At 39.0% G+C, this 21,729-nt stretch overlaps 1 protein-coding gene across 5 annotated transcripts; it reads right to left on the reverse strand.

Annotated features, from left to right (window-relative positions):
• Positions 1–12,465: 12,465 nt before the first annotated feature.
• On the reverse strand, positions 12,466–20,991 carry LOC113026536 (uncharacterized). Of its 5 annotated transcripts, XM_026175440.1 has the most exons (6): positions 20,669–20,991; positions 19,924–19,996; positions 16,041–17,101; positions 15,803–15,958; positions 14,685–14,777; positions 12,466–13,683 (listed from the first exon to the last, which is right to left on the reverse strand). In XM_026175440.1, the coding sequence occupies exons 3-6, from the start codon at positions 17,070–17,072 to the stop codon at positions 13,366–13,368; spliced, it is 1,599 nt and encodes a 532-aa protein (XP_026031225.1). In that variant the 5' UTR covers positions 17,073–17,101; positions 19,924–19,996; positions 20,669–20,991; the 3' UTR covers positions 12,466–13,365. The 5 variants fall into 5 exon arrangements, 1 of the variants encoding a protein (XP_026031225.1); XR_003272933.1 differs by lacking the exon at positions 12,466–13,683 and having other exon boundaries at positions 14,688–14,777; positions 17,336–19,996; XR_003272936.1 differs by lacking the exons at positions 12,466–13,683; positions 20,669–20,991 and adding an exon at positions 20,311–20,510 and having other exon boundaries at positions 14,688–14,777; positions 17,336–19,996.
• Positions 20,992–21,729: the final 738 nt, after the last annotated feature.

The following is a 21,729-nucleotide window of genomic DNA, read 5'->3' on the forward strand; positions in this document are numbered from 1 at the left end:
TTTTCTGAAAAGCCTGATGTACACAATCAGACACTTGCAGTGCTACTGTGAGCAATAAATTGTGCAGAAATACCAGATGTAGCAAAAATAATAAAAAATTAAAACTCAAATATACAAATTGACATTCAATCTTCAAGTGCCCCAAGTTTCAGTAACATTAGAGTTTCAAAATAATATGAATTTTCTAGCAATTATTTCATGGGTCAGGTTTTACAGTGTTAATTTGAACTACAACTCCTGTCACCATTTGAAAAGCTGGGCTAAAAAATAAGTGAAAATTACATTCATTTATAATTTACTAGACCAGTATGCAAACAAAGAAGTTTTTGGAATAGTTTCTTAATTTGATGATTTTTATATAATTGCACATCTCACAAAACAGATATATTTATGTTTTATCAAACATGCTACCAGTGCCACGCTAAAGTCCTAAATGCGGCACAGCTATTTGTATTGAGCTAAATAGAACTCTACTGTTTTTACAAGCTTTGTCACTTGTTTTTTATCTTTAATCATGCATGCTTTGTCTGGTATCTGTGACAGCAGGCTAATGTTTCTGTATGTTTATGACAAAGCACATCACTAGATGCTAGCAATAGAGTTAACATAGCATGGAGGAAGCTAAAAGCCAAGGATCCTCTAGTTTAAAGTTTGCACTGCTATGCCAACAACTTTTGTTTGATTGCAAATTTTTGACTTACCTGGAGTTTGCATGGCTCACTAGTTCAGATGGTGCTTTCCCTGTTGGCTTCTTTCATCCATGCTTACGTTTGTAACATTTCGTCAGGAAGATTTTATTACACATGTGACCATGTTTTGTTGTCACCTCAGTTAATATCCTATTGCCGGTTACTTATGAGCTCAACTCCACAAGATGAGGTGCACTCGCAGTAAAAGCATGTAAGTGAGAAACTACCATGACCATAAATGACTGCTGTATGCATAAAGACTCTCACACTAAGCTGAAATCAGACTAATGGAAAATAAATATTAATAAAAGTTGTTAAATAGGAAATCCATATTTAAATTTTTTATTAGACCCCTTGTCATAATGTAATTTTTGTCGTCTGCTTGCAGAGTGAAATAAAGCCTCTTGATTTATTAATCGAATCTGGAATCGGCATATTTTAGAAATCTATATACTGTTAGCATTTATCTAGTTTACTATTCATATTTTGTTCTTTCCTGTTTATATTATGCACACCTGTATTTTAAGCCTTTTAGTTTGTGTTCTCCTTACTGTTTTATAAAGTCTATTATTTGTACTTTGTTTCCTCAGTGTTCTTTTTGTTCAGCGAGTCTGTGTCTGTGTATAAAAGTTGTCCTTTGAGTTAGATTCAAGTTTACTTTGGTAGTTAGTTGTGTCCTGTGTTGAGTTTACTTCCTCCCCTCCCTCACTGTCTTGATTGTCTACAGCTATGTCTAGTTTGGTCCCCTCTATATTCTTGCTTTTTGGACTTTGTGTCTCTGAGTCTTGACCTGGGCTAATGAAAACGGTTGCTTTCTGTTTTCTTACTCTGTCTCCTGTGTTTTGGGTCCTTTTAAAAGGCTTCCCTATAACATCAGCTGTCTGACTAACAGTCAGACAGTTTGTACATAACTCCAGATTTAGTCTTTTCTTTCTTAAATATTGTTTAGGTTGCTGGGATATTTGAATTGCTTTACTGATGAATTTTGTCACGCACTATTTGGTTTTCTTTCTTTTCATTTGGATTTTGAAACCCAGCATTGTGCCTGCAGTTTATTACAATAATAACCAGCACTTATTCAAATGCTGGTTATGTAAGTCTAAATGTAAGTCTTTTTTTTATTATGTAAAAAAATGCAATGTAATGTACACGATGAACAGACTCCACAATTGTTCATCTATTAATATTTATATATTATTTCTAAGGCAGTAAATACAGTTTATTCAAAATCCTGAGTCATTTATGTAGTTGCTGTAGCTTGCTGTTTTACTGGATGGAATAACTGGCATTTATCCTCATGAAAAGGAACCATAAATAATTTCTGTGTGCAGTGATGATTACTAGAATCACTTCAGGGCAGTCTGGAGACCAGTTGGTGGTAAATTATTTAATAGAGGGCTCTGTATTTTACAAGCAGTCATGATTCAGTTCAGCAAGGTGTCCAGAAAGGGTTTGGGGCTAGGACAAATATATGGCGGACCCCCCTGCTGTCTCCCAAATTTTAGCTTTCTTCTCCTGCCAGTGAGTCTGCCCCAAACTTCCAACACTTAAACATTTGGTAGGGAAAAAATACCTCATCTGATTCCGTTCTGCAAAGACTTTACCTACAAGAAATATGAAAAAAATCCCATTTCCTGGCAGACTGCAGCATATGGAATAGGAGCCAGGAAAGCTGCTTTTGATTCATGCTAAATTGCACTCTCAACACAGAACAGTATTCCTGTCGGTTTTTCATCCTTTTCACTTTGCCCCTACTTTACATTCGCACATACAGAACATATACACACCCGCCCACTCTACTTTCAAAAAATGTGGAACCAACCGGCATTGACACACATTGCATTCACAGAAACACCTTCATTTCATCTTTAAATTCAGAGTTCATCATCTATTTTTAGATGCTTTTTACCCATTGCCTGCACTGGCCCACCCTATTAGGTCATAAATCCTGTCTCAAGATGCAGTCACAGTTCCTGCTTTTGTTGTGGAGTTGCATTCAGAGTCACCATGTGGATGTATGATTTTGATTTTAGCAGTTCCCTATGATCGCAGTCAACATCCTTTATTATATTATAACTATCTCAAAGTTCGTCTTTAACTCTGAATGCTGTTTGTTCTTTAAGAGGGATTAAAACATTTTAGCAAAAATAAAAGCAGTAGAATTTCTTTTTAACATCTGTAGTTTAGTATAAGCTTGTTTGATATAAATATGTGACAATAATCACCTGCAATGAATAAAGTTTTAAGTTTTAATGTGTGTTTGATAATGGTTCCTTTATTACGCAGTCCGGACTTTGATCGTTTGACCATTTGTTCACATGAGAACTTCAGGTTTGTTATCCTGGAAAACCTCACTTGAAGAATGACTTTTGCAGAGTTACTTTCCCCTCTTAATGGTTTTTTAACGGCGAATTTCTGTATGGACCATTTCAGTTAGTTCATCTGAGGCATGCTTCATAATGTCGAATTGTGGGAAGTTGGAGGAGTTTTCTGCAGATCATTCACACCTAACAATCATAACTGTCATCCAAGGAATGCTCTTTATTCCTTTTTACCTTCAGCTATTTTCATCAGCTCGGCTACAGGGGCCCATTTTTATTCACAAGTACTCCTGAGGCAAAATGTTAAATTGATCCGCTCTGTTTTCTTTGCGTTTGGTGGTTTATTGATGCTTAAATCGTCACTTATTTAAGAGCAGGTTTTGAATATCAAGCACATACTTTAGTGAATAAAATGAAATCTGTATTAAGTTGAGTTTACTTTTTTTTTTAACAAACTCACTTAAAATGGGGGAACTTTTAAAAATGCATATGAAGTGTAACTATCATGTTTATAAGTCCTAGGGATGTGGCACATTTAATGCATTGTTTTTGCACTGTATGATCATGAGATTTTAATAATATAAGCATCAAATTGACCAAATCCCCCCACCCTGCCCTGACCTGTATTATTGAGCTTCTAGAATGTCAGAAAAAATTTGGCACACTGTGTTAAATGTAAATAAAAATGGAACCCAATGACTTTCTAATCTCAAAACCAACATTTGGTCAAATGTTTAAATTGAGAGGAAACAAAATGTAGAAAAATAAGGTCATTTTGGATTTGATGGCAGCACCATGTCTCAGAAAGTTGGGTTAGGATCAACAAAAGTCTTGAAAATAAGTTGTACTACAAAAAAAATAAAACAGCTGGGGGAACATTTTTGCAGCCAATTAGAGTAACTGAGAACAGGTCAGTAACATGAGTATGAAAAGTATTAAGAGTGCACATTAGTTTTTCAACAGTAAAGACAGGCAGTGGTTTACCAGTCTACAAAAACTGCGTCTACAAATAATGTTCCTCAACATACAACAGTAAAGACTTTGAATACCTAATTATTTACTAGGGGTGCAACGATACACAAAATTCACGGTTCGGTTCGGTTCGATACTTTGGTGTCACGGTTCGATATTTTTTCGATACAAAAAAATGTTCATGCCTTTTTAATTTGTCATTTATTAAAATTATAAATATATATTTTAACTCAAAAGTACAGTTTTTAAATTTAACCCTAACCCTTGTGTGTGTTTTTTATTTTGACAGCGAATGCGCACCTGCGGACCACTTATGTGCAGCCCTGGTTATTTAGCTCGTCATATTGCAGCCACAGAAATTCTTTTGTCCATGAAACCATAAAGCTGCACTTTCTTTTTGCCTTATAGTCTGATTTGTCATAACTTCTCCGTTTTGTGGTAAGCTTTTCTTTGGCTGTCACTTCTTCACCCTGACCTGTCTTATTTGGCTCAGCAGAACTGAAATATATATCCTGCTGCTTTTACACACACACTCACATAAGCTCAGCGATTCTCTGCGCGATCAACCTCTCACATGTTTAAGCTTGCTGCGGGAGATTTCACTTGTCATGTTTGCATAGTAAGCTAACGATTAATAAGACGATGTCAGAGGAATTGGTGCGCAAATTATCATCACTCACAGATCAGTGCTGTCGCTCTCTATACACAGTTCGCACGATTGCAAAGTGAAAGCAAAAAAACAAGCGCAAATTCAAACGCGACTTCAATATGTCACATATTGACAGTGGCTCACCGATGCCAATGACATAATTACCCAGCTACATTTCCGAAAGAATGCAAAAGCATTGACATATATTTTTCCTTCCTACAATAGCCCGACGGGCAGGGAAGAGATAGATTTTGGTACCCCGACTGAAAAAAATCGCTAGCCCCAGGACGTCGGGCTAGCGATATTGCAAGCCCTGTATCTGATTGAGGAATCACTCATCTTTGGAAAAGAGAGTTTATTACAGAGAAATGTCTCTTTCCAAAATAAAAGCTATACTATCCGCTTCTTCTGGGCTATATTCTCAGCAGCATAAGGACAATCATGTGCTAACAGCTGTCTAAATGACTCGGCTAAAGTTAGTAGCATGCTTGCTTTTTTTTGTCTGCTTCCACTTGTCTTTGCACTAGGATGATGTCGGCGTAAATGTGCAGTCATATTCGTTGTGTTCCCACTAGTGCTTTCAGGTTAATCTCGTTGAAATGACCTTAACGCCACAACACGGCAAATCTCCGTTAACGAGCTACCGCCGATCGCCCGTGCATGGGGCTAGACGGCCAACACGTTAACGAGCTAACTGCGCTAACACACTAGTTCCCACCCATGTAATTGAGCATTGCATGGCACATCCAACATACTGTTTTACTTTAGTCCATGACTCGCTTACCTTCAGGGTCATACGTCACATGAAAACCAAAATAATTCCAAACGCCAGATCTGAATGAGGGTGGAGGAGGTCCATGTTGCAAGGAGAGCTTAACTTCTGTCTTGCTAGCTTGCCCTGCGCTCTTCCTTCTGACTATGCTGTCTGTGTTGAGCGCTCAGTGGATCTGCGCTCGACAGTGCAGCCTAGGCGGAGTAGTCGAACGCAGATTCACTGAGCGCTCAACACAGACAGCATCGTCAGAAGGAAAGTTGATAAAATAAATTACAAATGTTGTATTGTTCGATACATATGCATCCCGAACCGAAAGCACTGTATCGAACGGTTCAATATCGATACGAATATCGTTGCACCCCTATTATTTACAGCACATAATGTCATCAAATGATACTGAGAATCTGGAAAAATCTCAGTGTGGAAGGGACAAGGTGGAAAATCAGGCATGAAAATCACTGCATGGGCTCAGGAACACTTTCAGTTCACCGTGACAATGTTCACAAAAAGGCAGAGTAAAGCTCTATCATGCAAAGAAGAAGCACGTGTGGACAAGATCCAAGTTTTAGAATATGAGAGGTGAAAACTGAAGTCTGGGAGTGCCAACTACATGACATCTTTTCCGGCAAAGTCATTTTTCAGTCTCTCACTTTGTAGATGGTCCCTGTACACTCATTTCGCAGACAGCTCCACATGGACACAAGGAGAAAGGAGAACAATATAGAATTTTTACGACTCATACCGATATTTGGTGATTTAAAAATCAGCCGATGTTTTTTTCCTTCAGACACACAAAACATACACAGATTTCCCTAATATTTGCCATTGCTAAGATCACAAGGCAATGCAGTTTAAAAAATAATCGTTTATTGTCACAAGTCTACTCATTTACTGGCCAGCTCTGCTCGGATGAGCTGGTTGTTGTGTTTGTGGAGTTTCAAACAGGTGGTGCTAACAGAGAAAACACAGAGTGCCCCCTGATGGAAAAATTACGGAACATCAACACTCACAGCATCTCTTCTTTACCTTATAATATTTGTATTAATTGGCCATTATAAATGTCAATACTGATATATCAGGAAATAGCCAACATCGGGATCTTAAAGTTGTTCTTGTTTACCAGATTGGAGGATGACTTGTTTTATTTTAAACAAGCTCATAGTTTGTTGTCTGCCTTAATGATATAATTTGAAAGTGGTGTTATTGATCTTTGAAGAGGTTCAAATATGATACATTTTTTTCCAACTTACGTAAAAACTATTTTTTTAAAAATAAACCCTTCCCATTACCCAGCCCTTGTGTATGTTACTTTGACTCAAAATAACATTTAAAATGGTTTTGTACCACCACCACCCCCACCCGAATCCACATTCATGTAAAGTTTGACAATGATATGGCTTAATTTATCTCTCATTATAATGTGCCAACATGATCAAGGTCTGCAGCTATTGTGCAACGACATGATCAGCTTGTTGGTTTTCCATTTGGCTGTAATAGAGTTCAGAGTTCCTCTTTGGAGAAAATGGCTGGAATAGTCATAGTTTTTGGCCTTGCAGAATTCACCCCAAGTTTTAAATTCAGGATTTGTTGCCATCCTCCATCCATCCTCAAGATATGCAGGAGGTTAGGTTAATTGCTGGTTCTAAATTGACTTTAGGTGTGATCAGATGGATGGATGGATGTTTACTGTAATTTCTTTGTGTCAGTCGCTGAAAAAAACGGGATCCCAACAATACTGTGAATGTAGCTCAGGGTGTTTAACACTGTATTTCACACCTCAATCTCCATTGTATAACATATATCAATTCACAGCTTTTGGGTTATTTTCCAGCTGCAAATACAGACTTTCACCCACAATGCACAATGGCCTGTTCAGTCAGAATGTCACAGAAGGGTCACTGCTCCACGCTTTAAGAGGCGTACATCCTGAACATTACCTAATTCCTGTTCAGGGTTACCCAAACACGGCCTCCTCCGACATTTATTTGATCTGCAAGTAGCTGCAAGATTTGTCTGTTTCTGCTGCCCGATATATAATAATCCTTCTCAGGTAATGCTTTGGGGCCGATTTCTTATTTACAACTCCTTTTTAAAAAAATGTTAACCATAAATGTCAAGCTCCTGGAGACAGTGAGTCGGGGAGGTCCTGCCAGGACAAAAGCATGCTGTCCAGACTCAGTCTACAGCATAGGTGCATTAAATCATTATTTTTCAGACAGGAAATCTGCCATTGGACATTTTGCCTGTAAAATGTATTTTTAAGATTAAATGATTCCTGCCTGGCATTGCTGAAGTGTTCTTACACTCATCTATTCAGTGTTAAAGCTTGTCTCTAGTGAAAACTTAAAATGTTGTTCATCTTATGATTAATCCGTGCCTGATCAAGGTTTACTTAAATGTGATTCAGACTGATTCCAAAAAGGGAAAAAAACAAGTCCGGAGCTTGAGTCTTTGACCTGGCCTTATGCAGAGCCCACCACATTAGCATTTTTCTCTTGGCAGATGTTAATGGTGAGGTGCCTGACTCTCTGCAGTAGCCCTGTGCTTGAGGCTCTAGGGAAGAGGGGGGGCTTCTTGCTTCTTACTCCTTACTCACCCACCTCCAAACCACAATATGCTCAATGTCTGATGCCCCCCTCTCATCTGACCTCAGAGGCAGGTACCAGAGCAGTTGGACGTGGCTTAAAGCCCCACAGGGCCACCACCAGTGACCACCACCACCCTCCTGTCCCTGACCTATCACCCAAAACATTACCATAAACTCCTGCCCAGGTGCCAAGCATCACAGACACAGCCGTGCTTACAGTTATATGCTCTGCACTGACTCTCCGTGTAAAGATAGCTTTGTCAGAGGGCAGAAAGTGGAGCTGGTGGAGAGGGAGAAGCACCCTGGTTTATAATTGCATTTTACACGCGACGTTAAACCTACTGTGGTGTTTTTACGTTTTGTGGCTTGGGGCATTGCCCGTGGAACGCGCCCCTACCCGCTGCATCAACTACTGTGCGATATTTGAGGCTGATGAAAAATGCGCCCGCCAGTGTGTGAACTGTTTTATAACATGCCACAAGCCAGCATGTGCCATGTCCTTTACTCACTTGACAAATCACGCCGTTTTGCGTTGCCCCAGCCCCTGTGAAAATTGAAGAATCAATAGAGGTCTGAGGGAGAAGACCACACACACATGGTGTTACGGTAATGATGGGCTGAGTCTGTTTGTTTGCACAAGCGAAGAGCAGGCTCAAATCATTAATGAGTGCTTTGCGTCCAGCGTGTAACCACAGCTAAGCCAGTGGGTCAACAAGGTAGGCCAGACTAACCACTTTGTGTGTGTCGTGCGCAGATGCATGTGTGTGTGTGTGAGTGTGTGTGCTTAAGACAGAGCGAGAGAGACAGAGATCTGTACATTTCTGCATGTCTTTGAAAATAAAAATGAAATCATTTATTATTAAAATGTGTCTTTTTCTTGATGTGTTAGTCGCTCTTCCATTATCTAGAAAGACTCACTATAACGTTTCTATATTTAACATGGTGCTATATTTACTTGCGCCGTGACACACAAATGCTGTTTTGTTTTCCCAGTGAGTAATATTTCTGAGACATTTCGTTGTGAATATTTAAACACGTCAAAAAAATGCTTCACTTGAAATTTCCAAATCGTTATAATGCAGTTTTAGCCAAGTGCACTTCAGCAACTCAAAGCTGATGCATTTACTGTAAATGAGCTTGTCTCTGTTGGTTTCCTGGCCAATTACTGTACAGTGAACTTAGGTCCTGTATTTATTTATCCATAGGTTATTTTAAATGGACTGCACTCAATGTAGAGGCCTTGTTGAACGGTCTTGTCCTCCCAGCCTGCCCTGGGACATGCTAGCAGTGCTTGGCAGACAGACACGGATGCTGAAGGCAGCCTCTGGACAGCTTTATCCTGAGTCGAGCGAGGCCACCCGCTTCGTTCTCACCAGGGCACAGTGACTGGCACGGCACTCCCAGGCTTCAGTTTTCACCTCTCAATTTTCTGCTTCTCTAAGAAAACTAGAGAACACTGAACACTGTTTAAAACCCAGAGTCCATGAGAGGATATCAACATTACAAGAGAATAGGAAAGTTCAAACTTGGCATAATACATTAGTGAGCAAATTATGCTTTAAAACTTTCCAATAAGATGATAATTAAGGGGATTGAATACATGCATAATGACTAAGTTACAGTTCCCAAGAAGTGTTGTCAAAAATCAAATGAGCTTATGCTGGATCTAAATGGCCACTAGGGAAGTTATACAAAGAAGGGGAGGAGAAAAATGCTTTTCAGATTATCTTTCTGTGCAGCAACAAGGTGCTGGAAAGGTTTCTCGGAGATTTTACTCCATATTTACATGATAGCATCACACCATTGTCACAGATTTGTTGCTTGCACGTCCATGATGGGTGTCTCTCTTCCACCACACTCCAAAGGTGCTCTAATGGGTTAAGATCTGGTGATTTCATGTTCAAGGAACCAGTTTAAGGCGACACAAGGCAAGATTGATCCATGTTCTCAAGTTGTTTCTCCCACATTCAGAGCCTAATATCTGAAATCTAGATTCATCGAACCAGTTAGCAGACAGGCGTTGTCACTCTTACCCAGTGTGGTCTTCTGCTGCTGTAACCCTTCTGCTTCAAGGTTATGTTAGTAGAGATGCTCTCCTGCATATCTTGGCTGTAATAAAGGGTTATTTGAGTTACTGTTGCCTTCCTCTGCCATTCTCTGTCAACCCTAGAGAGTCACATTTGTGGTAACAAGGAGTTGGACACTAACAAAGTGACTAGTTAGTGTATACTCTAATCAGCTGCAATCAGTAAGCAAAAGAATTGTTGCTGCAGTCCTATCAAAGATATCAGTATTAGGCCTTCAGCAGAGCTCTCTAAGAGTATCTATTAATTCTGCTTTATTCAACTATGGGATTTGTTGTTTTGTTGAAAACACTTTCAAGTTTGTTTATAAACCTAAAGTAGTCAAATGTGGTGAACAGTGACATCATGTCCTTTTACTGACAACCACATCTTTTGTTACTGGGGTTTTTAACTAACACAGACAGACAAACATTTAAAATTACATGAGCTCGGTCATCTACGTATTGAGACACAATAAATTACAGCAGCAGTAATAAATGACTAAATGAGAGGGGACGCTGTTCATGGATGTAGTGTTTATGTCTCTGTAGAGCTGTGCAGATGAACAGATTCATAGCCTAATAAAATTAAATGAAGACCAAAGTCAAGCAGGTAAAATGAAGCTACTGTGGCTTACATATGAAATTAAAACTCTGTATACATTTGTAAAATCATCAGCATTCTGCCCATTTAGTTGTTGTATTAAATGTGATTGTCTTGAGAGCAATTTGGCGTGATAGTATTTTAACATAAACCACAATATCGCATTTATAAACCCTTTAAAGTAGCTATTTACAGTCTCTTTAAATCTTTATGAGGCATGTGTTTAGAAGTGTTGTGGCATTTCGTTGGCCTTTGGTTGATGAGGCATGTTCAGTATTTTTCAGAAAGCTTCATACAGAGAAAAATATCTCCACCCTGTTAGCAAAAACTCAAAAATAAGTTTCCCTTTCATAAATTGAAAACACGTGTTCGGCCTTGATGATGTAAATGTTCAAAAGTGTTAATTTACTAATGAGCAGTGAGTCCATTAGACATTTGATTACATACTCTGGGCAGGAGGTAAATCAACACTGCGTCTAATTCAAACATGAGCTCTGGCCAGGCAGCTTGTTTTCTGTCCGACTGTGGTTTTCCAACAGTCAAAGTCCATGAAGTGGATTTGCTCACAACAGCCAACATAGTTCTCCAATCTGCATCCCCTTGTAAAGCAAAGGAAGGAAGGCAGCGCTCACAACTGTTTGTTTTGCACTGCCCACGGTCTCACAACCCTGTAACATAAGGCCGGGCTTTCATTGCCTCTCGGCTGCATGAGCAAAAGGGAATTAGCTTTTAAAAGTTTGTTTTGTGAGAATTTTAAATAAAGAAACACTGATTTAGACCCAGATCCCCTTTCTCTCAGATGGGGTATGGCTTGTGTGGGTGGCTTTGGAAATACTGAGGCAAGCTGAACATGTTTATGTTACACTGTCCCCAAGGAGAGTCGAGCTTTGTGGTGCAGATGGATTACAGGGGGAAAAGAGCTGTTGTAGACGCTTAAAGTTCAGTGTTAATGGTGGGAGTGAAGTGGCTGTGTAGGTGTGATGTGTTCATTTCACAGGTTGCTGGCATTTCTGTACACGTCAGTGAGGGGAAAGGGGGGGATTCCCACGCCTGCCCAAAAGGGCGTTTAAAGGTACAGATTTTAAAGCTGCACACAGTGGGTCCCATGTGTAAAGGAACGCCTATAATGAGTCCACGGGGAAATATAACCCGAGTATTTTTCCACTTTTTAGCTCACTGTTTTGGTTTTGCCACGAAATTCAGTCTCACCACTTTACTTTCCACAAAACCTACTTAACCTCACCAGCACTAAACAGCAGATATAGTTAGCAAGCTACACTCAAAAAAATAAAACATTAGATTTACTTAAAAAAGTTATGTCAAGTGGTTCCACACAACTGCTTTAAGTAACTTTTAAGAAATGTTGTTACTTAGTTTGAACTCAATACTGTTAAGTTAGATTTACGTAAGTGTATTGGCTAAATGTAACTTAATTGCAATGCTTAGCTGATACTTATCTTTGTTGCTTTAAGCCTACATAACTTGTTTAGGCAATATCTTTGTAATACTGTTACTTAGCTGGTACATAACTTTTCTGCTTTAGAAGGACATAACCTGGTTAGGTAGTATCTTTGTAAAACTGTTATGTAGCTGCTACATAACTTTGTTACTTTTGAATTATATAAAATTGTTAAGTAATTTCTATTCAATACAATTACAAATAAATCATTTACACTGGTTACTTCCATACAAAATAGCAAAGTTTCTTAAAAGTTACTTAAAGCAGTTATGTGGAACCACTTGACATAACATTTTTAAGTAAATCTTAGGGAGATCTTTTAGGAAGAAATGAAGACAGCACCCAAATTATCAAACACAATCCTGCCTTTAATAAGCACATTCAGTGCATATAAAATACTTTTTTCCAAGCACAACAGCTTAACACAAAGTGCAATCAATGCAACTTGTTACAAATTCCAAGTGAATATTTTGTGCAGAAAATGTAGATCAGTATAAAGTGCTAACCAACTTGTCGTCAAACTAAAATGATTAAAAAAAATGATCCAACAAAGTCCTGTCTTTACTAAGCACATTCAGTGCATATTAAATACTTGTTGACAGACCGAAAAGACTGTAGAGCCGTAGCTTAACACAAAGTGCAATCAATGCAGACAACTTGTTACAACTTTAACTAAATACTTTGTGCATAAAACAATATTTTACTTCAAAGATCAGTGAAGTGCTAACCAACTTGTCTTTCAACTGGTCCAGAAAGCATCCAAATTATCAAAAAAAATCCTACATTTTACAGGACGTTTCAGGAATTCTTTTCAAACACTGATAAGCATGAAAGAGCAAACTAAACTCATTTAAAACAGTGAAAATTGGCTGTTTTGTTCAAAAACTGTACTGTAAAACAGTGCTACTCAGTTTTTCAAGTTATGGTTACATCCCAAGTTGCAGACAGCTGCCAAATATCACATTCTTTGAAATATCAAATCACAGCGGCCTAACCGCTAAAACTTTTTAAAATGTCTGTCATTTTCTGTATGTTGTCAAGTAGCAGTAGAAGAAGTGCAACACCAATTTTTTAAGTAACAGTATTTTGCTAAAATGCAAATGAACATTATTGTTCTCTAAAACTGGTGAATGTTCCCAAGAAACAGTACTGACAATGAAAAATAGTGTTTATGAACAACTTAACTATACCTGAACGTAAAGCATTCAAACTAAGTTAAGCAATAAGGGCCTCCCGCTTCCTCCTCTTTATTCAAGGAGTTTGTTTCTGAGCACTTGAACTTTGTTTGATAGCTTCTTAGCATCAAGTCCCATCAGTACTTTCTGAAAAAACTCAAAAGTGTACCTGAGGTTGGATGGGTAGCTCATGTTTAAAGTGTAGATCAGGCCGAACAACAACACAACAGCAGTGGCAACATCAGGAAGATCTCTGAGCACAGCGACACCCTCAATTATGATACCAATGTCTTCTGCCGGGTCAAGGTCACGCTCTCCTTCTGGTTTGATGACGTAGATGCCAATGAGCGTCTTCTCCATTTCACTTTCGGCCTCATGGAAGTCCACATCCTAAAAAAATTAATAAGTAAATAAACATAATAATACAAGTTGCAGGGTTTCATATCAATTAAAGGGATATTCCACCCAAAGTGGAAATTTGTCTATTACCATAAATTGCCAAGAGTTAGATAAGTGAGAAAAAAGCATTTTGTAACCAGCACAGTACATTTCTGATCTTATACCCATTGTTCCTGGTGAGCTCAATAATCATGTCGACTGCAAATGAAAAGTAAAAAGTAACACGACGGATTTGCAGGAGGAGGCGATTTAGACTTGGGCCTACATTACGGTTACGCCAAAGCACCCTGTAACCCGCCATGGCATAGCACTTGGATACAACAACAGTGGTTGAAAAAGCCTCTGGTTTCCATAAATAAACACATATTCGAATATCCATGCACCGGCGGCTTACAGTGTTGTATGTGGTAACCATAATGTATTCCCAAGTCTAAATCTACTCCTCCAAATCCTTCAAGTTACTTATTACTTTTCATTTAAAGTCGACATGATTATTGAGCTCACCAGGAATAATTCGTACCATTAAAGAGTCATTTGCAACCAAAATGTTTATAGTTCCCATTCACTCCATTTTTTAAATGCTAGGCAAAAGCAAATAGACTGCTGCCGGATCAGGAGAATTATTGCACTGGTTACAAAATTATTTTTTCTCACTTATCTTACTCTGGGTAATATGGTAATAGACCAATTTTCACTTTGGGGTGGAATATCCCTTTAAGCTGCAAAACAGTAGACAGCTCAGAGCGAGATGAGAGGTGTTGGTCCATCATCTAGATTACACGGCAGAACAACAAAGCAGAAAGACAGTACACTCAGCCCACATTACACCCCAACTGTAATGGCAAGGGTCACTCCCGCATAAGCTTGTGCTTTTATATCTCCAATAATGTTCTAATTTTAACTTTTTGTTATAATCTAATGAATGTGTGTGAGGAAAAATTACCGTCAGTTAAATTTTTATTACTGGAAATTGTTTCTATTTGATTACTTGCCTGATATTCTTTGATCAAGCTGTTCGGATCTTCATTGAGGTAGACTGCAAGTCCTTTCAGCGTACACACTCTTCTCATTGCAACTGTGTCGTTCTGTAAAACATAAAAGCAAATTTTACTTAGCTAAACTTTAAAGACATTTTCAGTTAACTTCAGCAAAATAAATGTATATAATGGTTTGAGAAAAAAAGTCCATGACACACTACAGAAGAACAACAAAATTTAAAATAAAAAAAATTAAGGAAAGAAGGAACATTATCATTTGAAAAAATGTGACGAGCAAAAAAAGGTAACCACAGGATCCCAAAAAAAAAAAACAGAAACCCGACCAAAAACAGCAGCATGAAGAATCCAGTGAGGAAGAGGATGAACAAGAGGTCACACCAAAGCCAGCCTGAACAGAGGATTTTTTTTTTAAAGTAAACCACTGAGTCCACTGATCTAAGGCTTAGGAGGAGAGTTCCAGAGTTTGGGGGCCACAGCAGCAATGATCTGTCACTTTTGGTCTTTAGACTGTTGTGCACTACCAGGCTTTGATCACTGGACCTCAGGGACCTGCTGGGGGTGTTGGGACTGAGAAGATCTCCATTGTATGATGGTGCTTGTCCATGTAAGGCCCTAAGGACCAGAACCAGGATCTTGAAATGAACCTTGAAGTTGACCAGCAGCCAGTGACGCTGGAAGAGAAGCGGGGTGACGTGGGTGTGTTTGGAGGACTTGAACAGGAGGTTTTGCAAGGACAAATGAAAAAACAGTTGTAGTACTAAGCTCAGAGACCTCCCTTTATCCCGTCTTGGTTTGAAAGGTGCCTGATGGCAGTTTATTCTAGCTTCAGCTTTTCTACTGTAAATGCCAAAATTCTCCCCAGGGAGCCGCGGCAAATCCCGTTTTGGAAACGCTACTGTCCTGTAAAAACAGCTTTTAATTCTGGCAATTTTTTTTATAAAGTATCCAAATCAACTTAAAACTTTATTACTGTGACAACACTATCATGAAAAGGACAAAGAATAAACAATCCCATAATACCAACATTAAACTTTACCTTACAATAGAAGGAGACAACAAAATCATATGTATTAAAAGAGGGAATGAAGCATTGAAAAAAATTAATTCCAAACCTCATCAATTGCAGCCATGATTTCTGTGATCTTGCGTCCAGATGTTCCTCCCTTGTTTCTGAAGACTTTGGTCAGTTTGGTTGTGTTGTTGTCCAGCTGTGCCATAAATGTGGATGTTAGCGGGATCGTAGTGATGCGCTGGAATTCAGCATTTATCTGTAAAATAAACAAATGTTTAGCGTGATGGGTTTAAAATATTGCATGTGGAGTGCATTTGCAGATCAACTGATTCAGTTACCTCACGTGGAGAAAAAAGAGCTGGCCATCGGCTTTTAAAGTCAGCTACGAAGGGCATGTCCTGAAGAATTTCTTGCCTCCGGTGAGGAAAGGTTTGGGCCATTTTTGCTTTGATGGTTTCATTGTTGTTCTTCTTCTTGAACTCTGAAAGCAGCACCAACCTTTCTTCTTCCTGACTCTCTCGGGTTTCTCCAGCTGGATAATCAGGGCAGAAATTCACCTCTGCTCTCCTGGGTTTCTTGACTTGGTTGGGATGCACATTACTGTTCCCTCTTCTTTTGAGAGAATTGATGACCAACTCACTACACCCTAAGTTCTTCAGTTTTCCACGATAGTTTGACATTTTATACTTCAAACTGATCTTCCATGCAGAAAATCCAGTTTCTGAACCCTTCTCTTTCAAGCATGGATGCTTTACAACCAAAGCTTGGCAAACATCACTAAGATTGCTGTCTGAAGGGTAAGCTTTGTACTTCATAATTTCTGAAGACAAGCTCTCTAAAATGTCAGACTTGAGCTTTGGTTTTAGGGTTAAAAGTGTTCCATTGGCTCGGAATTCCTGGTTGCCTTTTGTCAATTGCAGCTCTACATCGAAGCTAAACTCAGGTATGCGAAAGTCCAGTGGCCAGGCTTCTGATCGCAGCGTGGAGTTTGCTGAGCTCGAGGAGCTTGATGACCTGGATTCTGGCGATGACAGTATATCTGTGTCATAATCCGGGTTGTGGCCAGAGCAGGGGCTACCCAAGTTAAATGAGGACACACTGCTTTCATTACTACCAGTGGATGTTTCTGGAACACCTGTTTTAATCACTTTTATTTTGTCCATGTCTTTTAGATCAAATGTGGATGTCATGTTAAGGAACTGATTAAAATCTGTGTCCATGTACTGCAATCTGAACTGTTCAGAAACTCCGCACTGATTTTCAATCTCCGCTTTGAGCTCGTTAACATTCTTTGGTATCCCCAAAGGAAGGGTTAACTTGAGTGCGTTGTTCTCCCCCAGGATTATCAGAAGCTTTGTTGGGGCTGTCATTTCTGATGTCCCAATCTCCAACTGTTACTCTAAAAAATAAGTGCAAGAACATGAGCAGGTGGTTCCCAAACTTCAGTACATGTTACATTTTTTTAGTGGTATTCAGAATTTTGCAGCACAATTTTTTTTCTAGTATTTTTACAAGGCTTGAAACATATCCGAGTAGATTTAAGTTCTGGTCCAACTATTTTTAAGGACCAAACTTTGAGAAGAACTGCTATACAGCACAAAAATTAAATCGGCAACATGGACATTAAAATTACCTGAACAGTGTATGTATCTCTTTAATGTAACCATGCGAGAAGCTCCGACTTGGTAGTCACAAAGTGGATAACAATCCACCAGATCCTCATGTGCAACAAGAGAAATTTCCTTTGGAGATGGGTCAATTTTGAAGGATCCATAGTGTTCAGTGTACCACGAGCTCAGTTTTTTTACTATAAACACCAACGAATCTGCCAAAATACACATCTGCAGGATTTCAGCAAACTCTGGCAGACCCCCCAGTGATCCATGTACTATTAACATGCCCTTCCTGTAGTAGATGCCTGCAACAGACACACTCTGGGCAAGGCTAACTACAGCTGTGTCAGGGTACTTTTCAGCAAGACAATGTGCAATTTCACGTTTGAGAAGTTCTACTGGGACTGCCGAGACTCATGAAACCTCAAAAGTGGCTTTGCTACAGCCTGATGAATGCATGTAATGGCCAATCATGAGCTGGTGTTTGGTTGACAAAGACAGGGTTATGTTTTTGAAGCAGTTTGTGTGTCTAGCAACTTTTTTTAAAAACGTGTGCTTTGCCTCGAATCTGATTGTCCATAATAAGGCAAGTGGACCAAAATGGCGAATTATTGAGGGATAATGAGCCAGAAAGTGATGTTTTGGCAATGGTCTTCTATCTGGGCATACTTCTTTGTACCTTTGATGGTGGTCTAAAATCTTACTCTCCAGGTATGCAACTGAGTCACTGTTATGAACAGGACACACAACAAGCTCAACAATATCCTTCAAATCTAGTAGAAGTTCCCAAGCTGGTTCGTTTTCAGGTATGTGTTGTCCAATAATAAGTGGCAGAAGTCTTAGTAAACACCAATTTTCATGTGCATTGCCACCAACAGTTTTTTTACTAAGAAAATTGTGAGGCAATTTCTGAGGGCGATTAGTCTGATCCCCTCCTTTGTAGGGAAATGACTGAACAAGTCTATTTAGATTTTCAAAAGTGATGTACTTCTTGCCTATTAGTATTCGAAGGCACTCAGCTATCTCAAAAGGCACAATACCTTCAAAAAGGTCATGTGCAAGATCAGGGGGGAATCCTGTAGTGACCTTGAAGAAAGACAGACTGTCTGCTAAGACACACGAGCTTTTCACACCACAACAAGCTACCCCTGTCTCACGTGCAGTTGCTATGTGTACACGATGGAGCTCCTCAGTTCTCAGAGAAAAGTCACTATTTGTAGCTTTTGATTCAATTTCTGAGCGTGTAGCAGTACAAAACCTGCAAAAGTAATCTCCAGAAAAACTTTCCACAAAACCGGCCAATCCATGAGCTCCGAGGCTGTCTGCCACTACATATTGGACAGTGCCTTTAAAGTTGACCCCTAAATTGTCAATGAACACTCCCTGCTGCTCTAAAATGACAAGGTCTTGCAAAAGTGGCTCAAATATTTTTGAATAGCCAAAGGTCCTAAGGTCCTCACTTTTGCACAAGAGAGCCAAATAAATAGAAGAGAGGGATGAATGACTACCTGGTGGCAAGTTACCTAAAATCCAGTAAACTGAGCAAAGTTTATGCTTTTTCCGTGATGTCCCCAATGGATTGCAAATTTCGAAATCATCAACATAAAGACAAATAGAGATTCTTAGTTCACCGCCTGAGAAAAACTCATTATTTTGAAAATGTAGACCATCTTTATATGATGTATACTTTTCCTTATTTACAAAAGGATTCTGATTGTGGCTAGTGACAAATTTGTTCAGTATGTTTTCTTGTTTAAATATCTGCTGTAATGATTTTAGAATAGGAATATACTGAAAGGTCCTCTTGCTTTGGGAGTCGAGAATGTATTCAATTGGATCAATTACTTCAAAATGTTTTCTGTAATACTGTCTGCGTTTGAAGGCAGTGGCAAGTGTGCCGTCCTTTTCTATGGCTTTTAACAAAGGGTTAAAAGAAACTGCCTTTGTCAGTTCTTCAATAACAGGCTGGTCTAGACAAAGGTTATGATTCTTGAGTATGTCTACAATTACTTGATTTGTCAAAGGCACTGATGCACAGCTTATCAGGTAGTGCAATTCTGAAAGCAACTCGTCAATTGCTATGCTGGGAACATGAAAATAGTTTTCCAACTTAAGTAAAAGAGATGCAAAATTAAGTTCTATTACATTTGCCAAATCTTCAGTCTCACTTGTAGTTGTATCGTGATCAATATTTGCACTTATGTCCTCTTCTACAATAGTGTCTGTACTGTCATCAGCTGATGTTTGGCCTACAATAGTGTTAGCAATACCGATTTTAAAGTCTTTTAAGGTATAAGGATTGTGTTTCCTATTTCGATGAGACTTGAATGTACCATAGATATTTGTTTTGAAAGAACAACCCTCAAACATGCAATGCACAGTCTCGTTATATTTTAGATGGTTGTTAATGTGAGAAAAATACTCCTGCTCCGAAGCTATGTTGCAGCAGGAACACAAATGGCAGTTAAATGTTGCCAAACTCACAGACTTGTCTAGAGTTCTTTGGGTATGTGATCTGCTTAAGTGGCTATGTAGAGCATTCCATGTTTTGAAAACACAGACACAATCAGAATAGGCACATGGATACTGCTGTCTACTATGAACTAACCTGTAGTGTTTTAATAACAGAGCTCGTGATGACACCACTTTTTTGCACAATTTGCACTGCCACATCAACGTATCTGGGGGAGAAGCACAAAAGACATTTTCATTACACTGTCCCTGAAAAAACTAAATAATTTGCACATTGTTAATGTTTCATATTAATCAGTTTTATTTTTAATATTGTATGCTACAACAATGAATTTATTGATCTACATCATCACCACTGCATATTGTGTAAATGTGTGTGTAATCTGACATTAAAAGTCGAGTGAGAAATCCCATGGACATTGTACAACATTAATGCAGTTCATCTTACACCAGCTTACTAAATGCTTTCTGCAAGCTACATCAAAACGTAAGCTGAAATATTAGACAGAAAATACACCCTAACCTGTCTGCTAGCGAGGAGCGCTTCTCCACTGTTGTTGGCTAAAGTGCAACGCAGTCAGGCGTCCGAGTATAAACTTGGCGCGAAAGTGCGTGCCGGACCGAATGCGCTGCCTGTACCGACGCATACCGACACATACCGACGCTAGCGCTACACTACATTTGGGCTGAAAACAGAGCTTTGCTATTGCAATGGAGTCCCCTCCAAAATTATTTGGAAACTCACGTGCAGCAAGTCCACGTTAGCAAACCTTTACCGGGCAAAACCCTGCCTGTACTCTTTTCTTAGTAGCACTTGCGACATTAACTGACGTGTGAACATATATATGTAGACGGGCTTTACAAGAAAAATGACTTCTTACCTGATTTTTGGACAAAAATGCGGCTGAACCAGTCCACATGGCGAAGAAATAGCAAGCTTGAGAAAGAGGGTGGTGCGCATGCGCATTGGCCCTTATTTAGGCGGGCTCTGCACGCAGCAGTATGTGCAGAGGGACAAACCTGTGAATTTACTCAACAATGTTACGTTGACACAGTTCAATGACTTTGTGTAACAACAAAAAGTAACAACATTTCATTAAATTTGCACAAACACTTTAAGGATTTTTGCAAAATCGAGTTTATTAAGAACAAACAACAAAATCTACTTTAGTAAAAGCAGAGATAGGCTGAGTTCATTTTTTTGAGTGTAGCCGGTGAGCATAGCAGACTATTTATTAGTTCTAACCCTAACCCAAGCTGAATATCTTCTGTTTCCAGCACTAAGATAAGGTTAGAGATGCTCGAATTTACCACGACAGTGATTTCTTTTCTTTCTTGGCCAATGAATAAATAAGCTTGTCTGATTATGGTTACATTTATCATTGAGCAGTGTACTCCCATGTTTTTGCTTTAAAATGTCTGACTTGTTACAATATTACAATATTTACACCTAGCATCCACAATATGTTCCAGTGGGTTTTTTGACTGCATTTTAATTTGAAATTTTGGCTGTGTTTTACTATGTACAGGCAAAAACATTATAAAAGAACTGATTTTCAGAAATGATGATGCTGGCGTCAGTATCCCTTCCCAGTTGGTATTGGTTTTGAGGACACCTCGCCTGACACTCACTGGCTAATGACGTGATTGACAAGACATGTGCTAATGACTCTAGTAATGACTATAATTTAATGTTATACTCGGAGTCTGGGTACATGAAGTCTTCAGGACAGTGTTTTTCCACTAGTACCAACTCAGTTCGACTCGACTCGGTTTCAGATGTTTCCGACTAGAAATGAGTATCACTATCGTGTGTGGGGTCGTTATTCCAATGTGGCCGAACATCCTGTGACGTCATTTGTATGCGACACAAACACCACAACAATGGAGGACGTCAAGGCAATGGTATACCTGCTGGTTTTTGGTCAGACTCAGATACCAC

Source organism: Astatotilapia calliptera, chromosome 7 (assembly GCF_900246225.1).
Source record: "Astatotilapia calliptera chromosome 7, fAstCal1.2, whole genome shotgun sequence".
NCBI lineage: Eukaryota > Metazoa > Chordata > Actinopteri > Cichliformes > Cichlidae > Astatotilapia > Astatotilapia calliptera.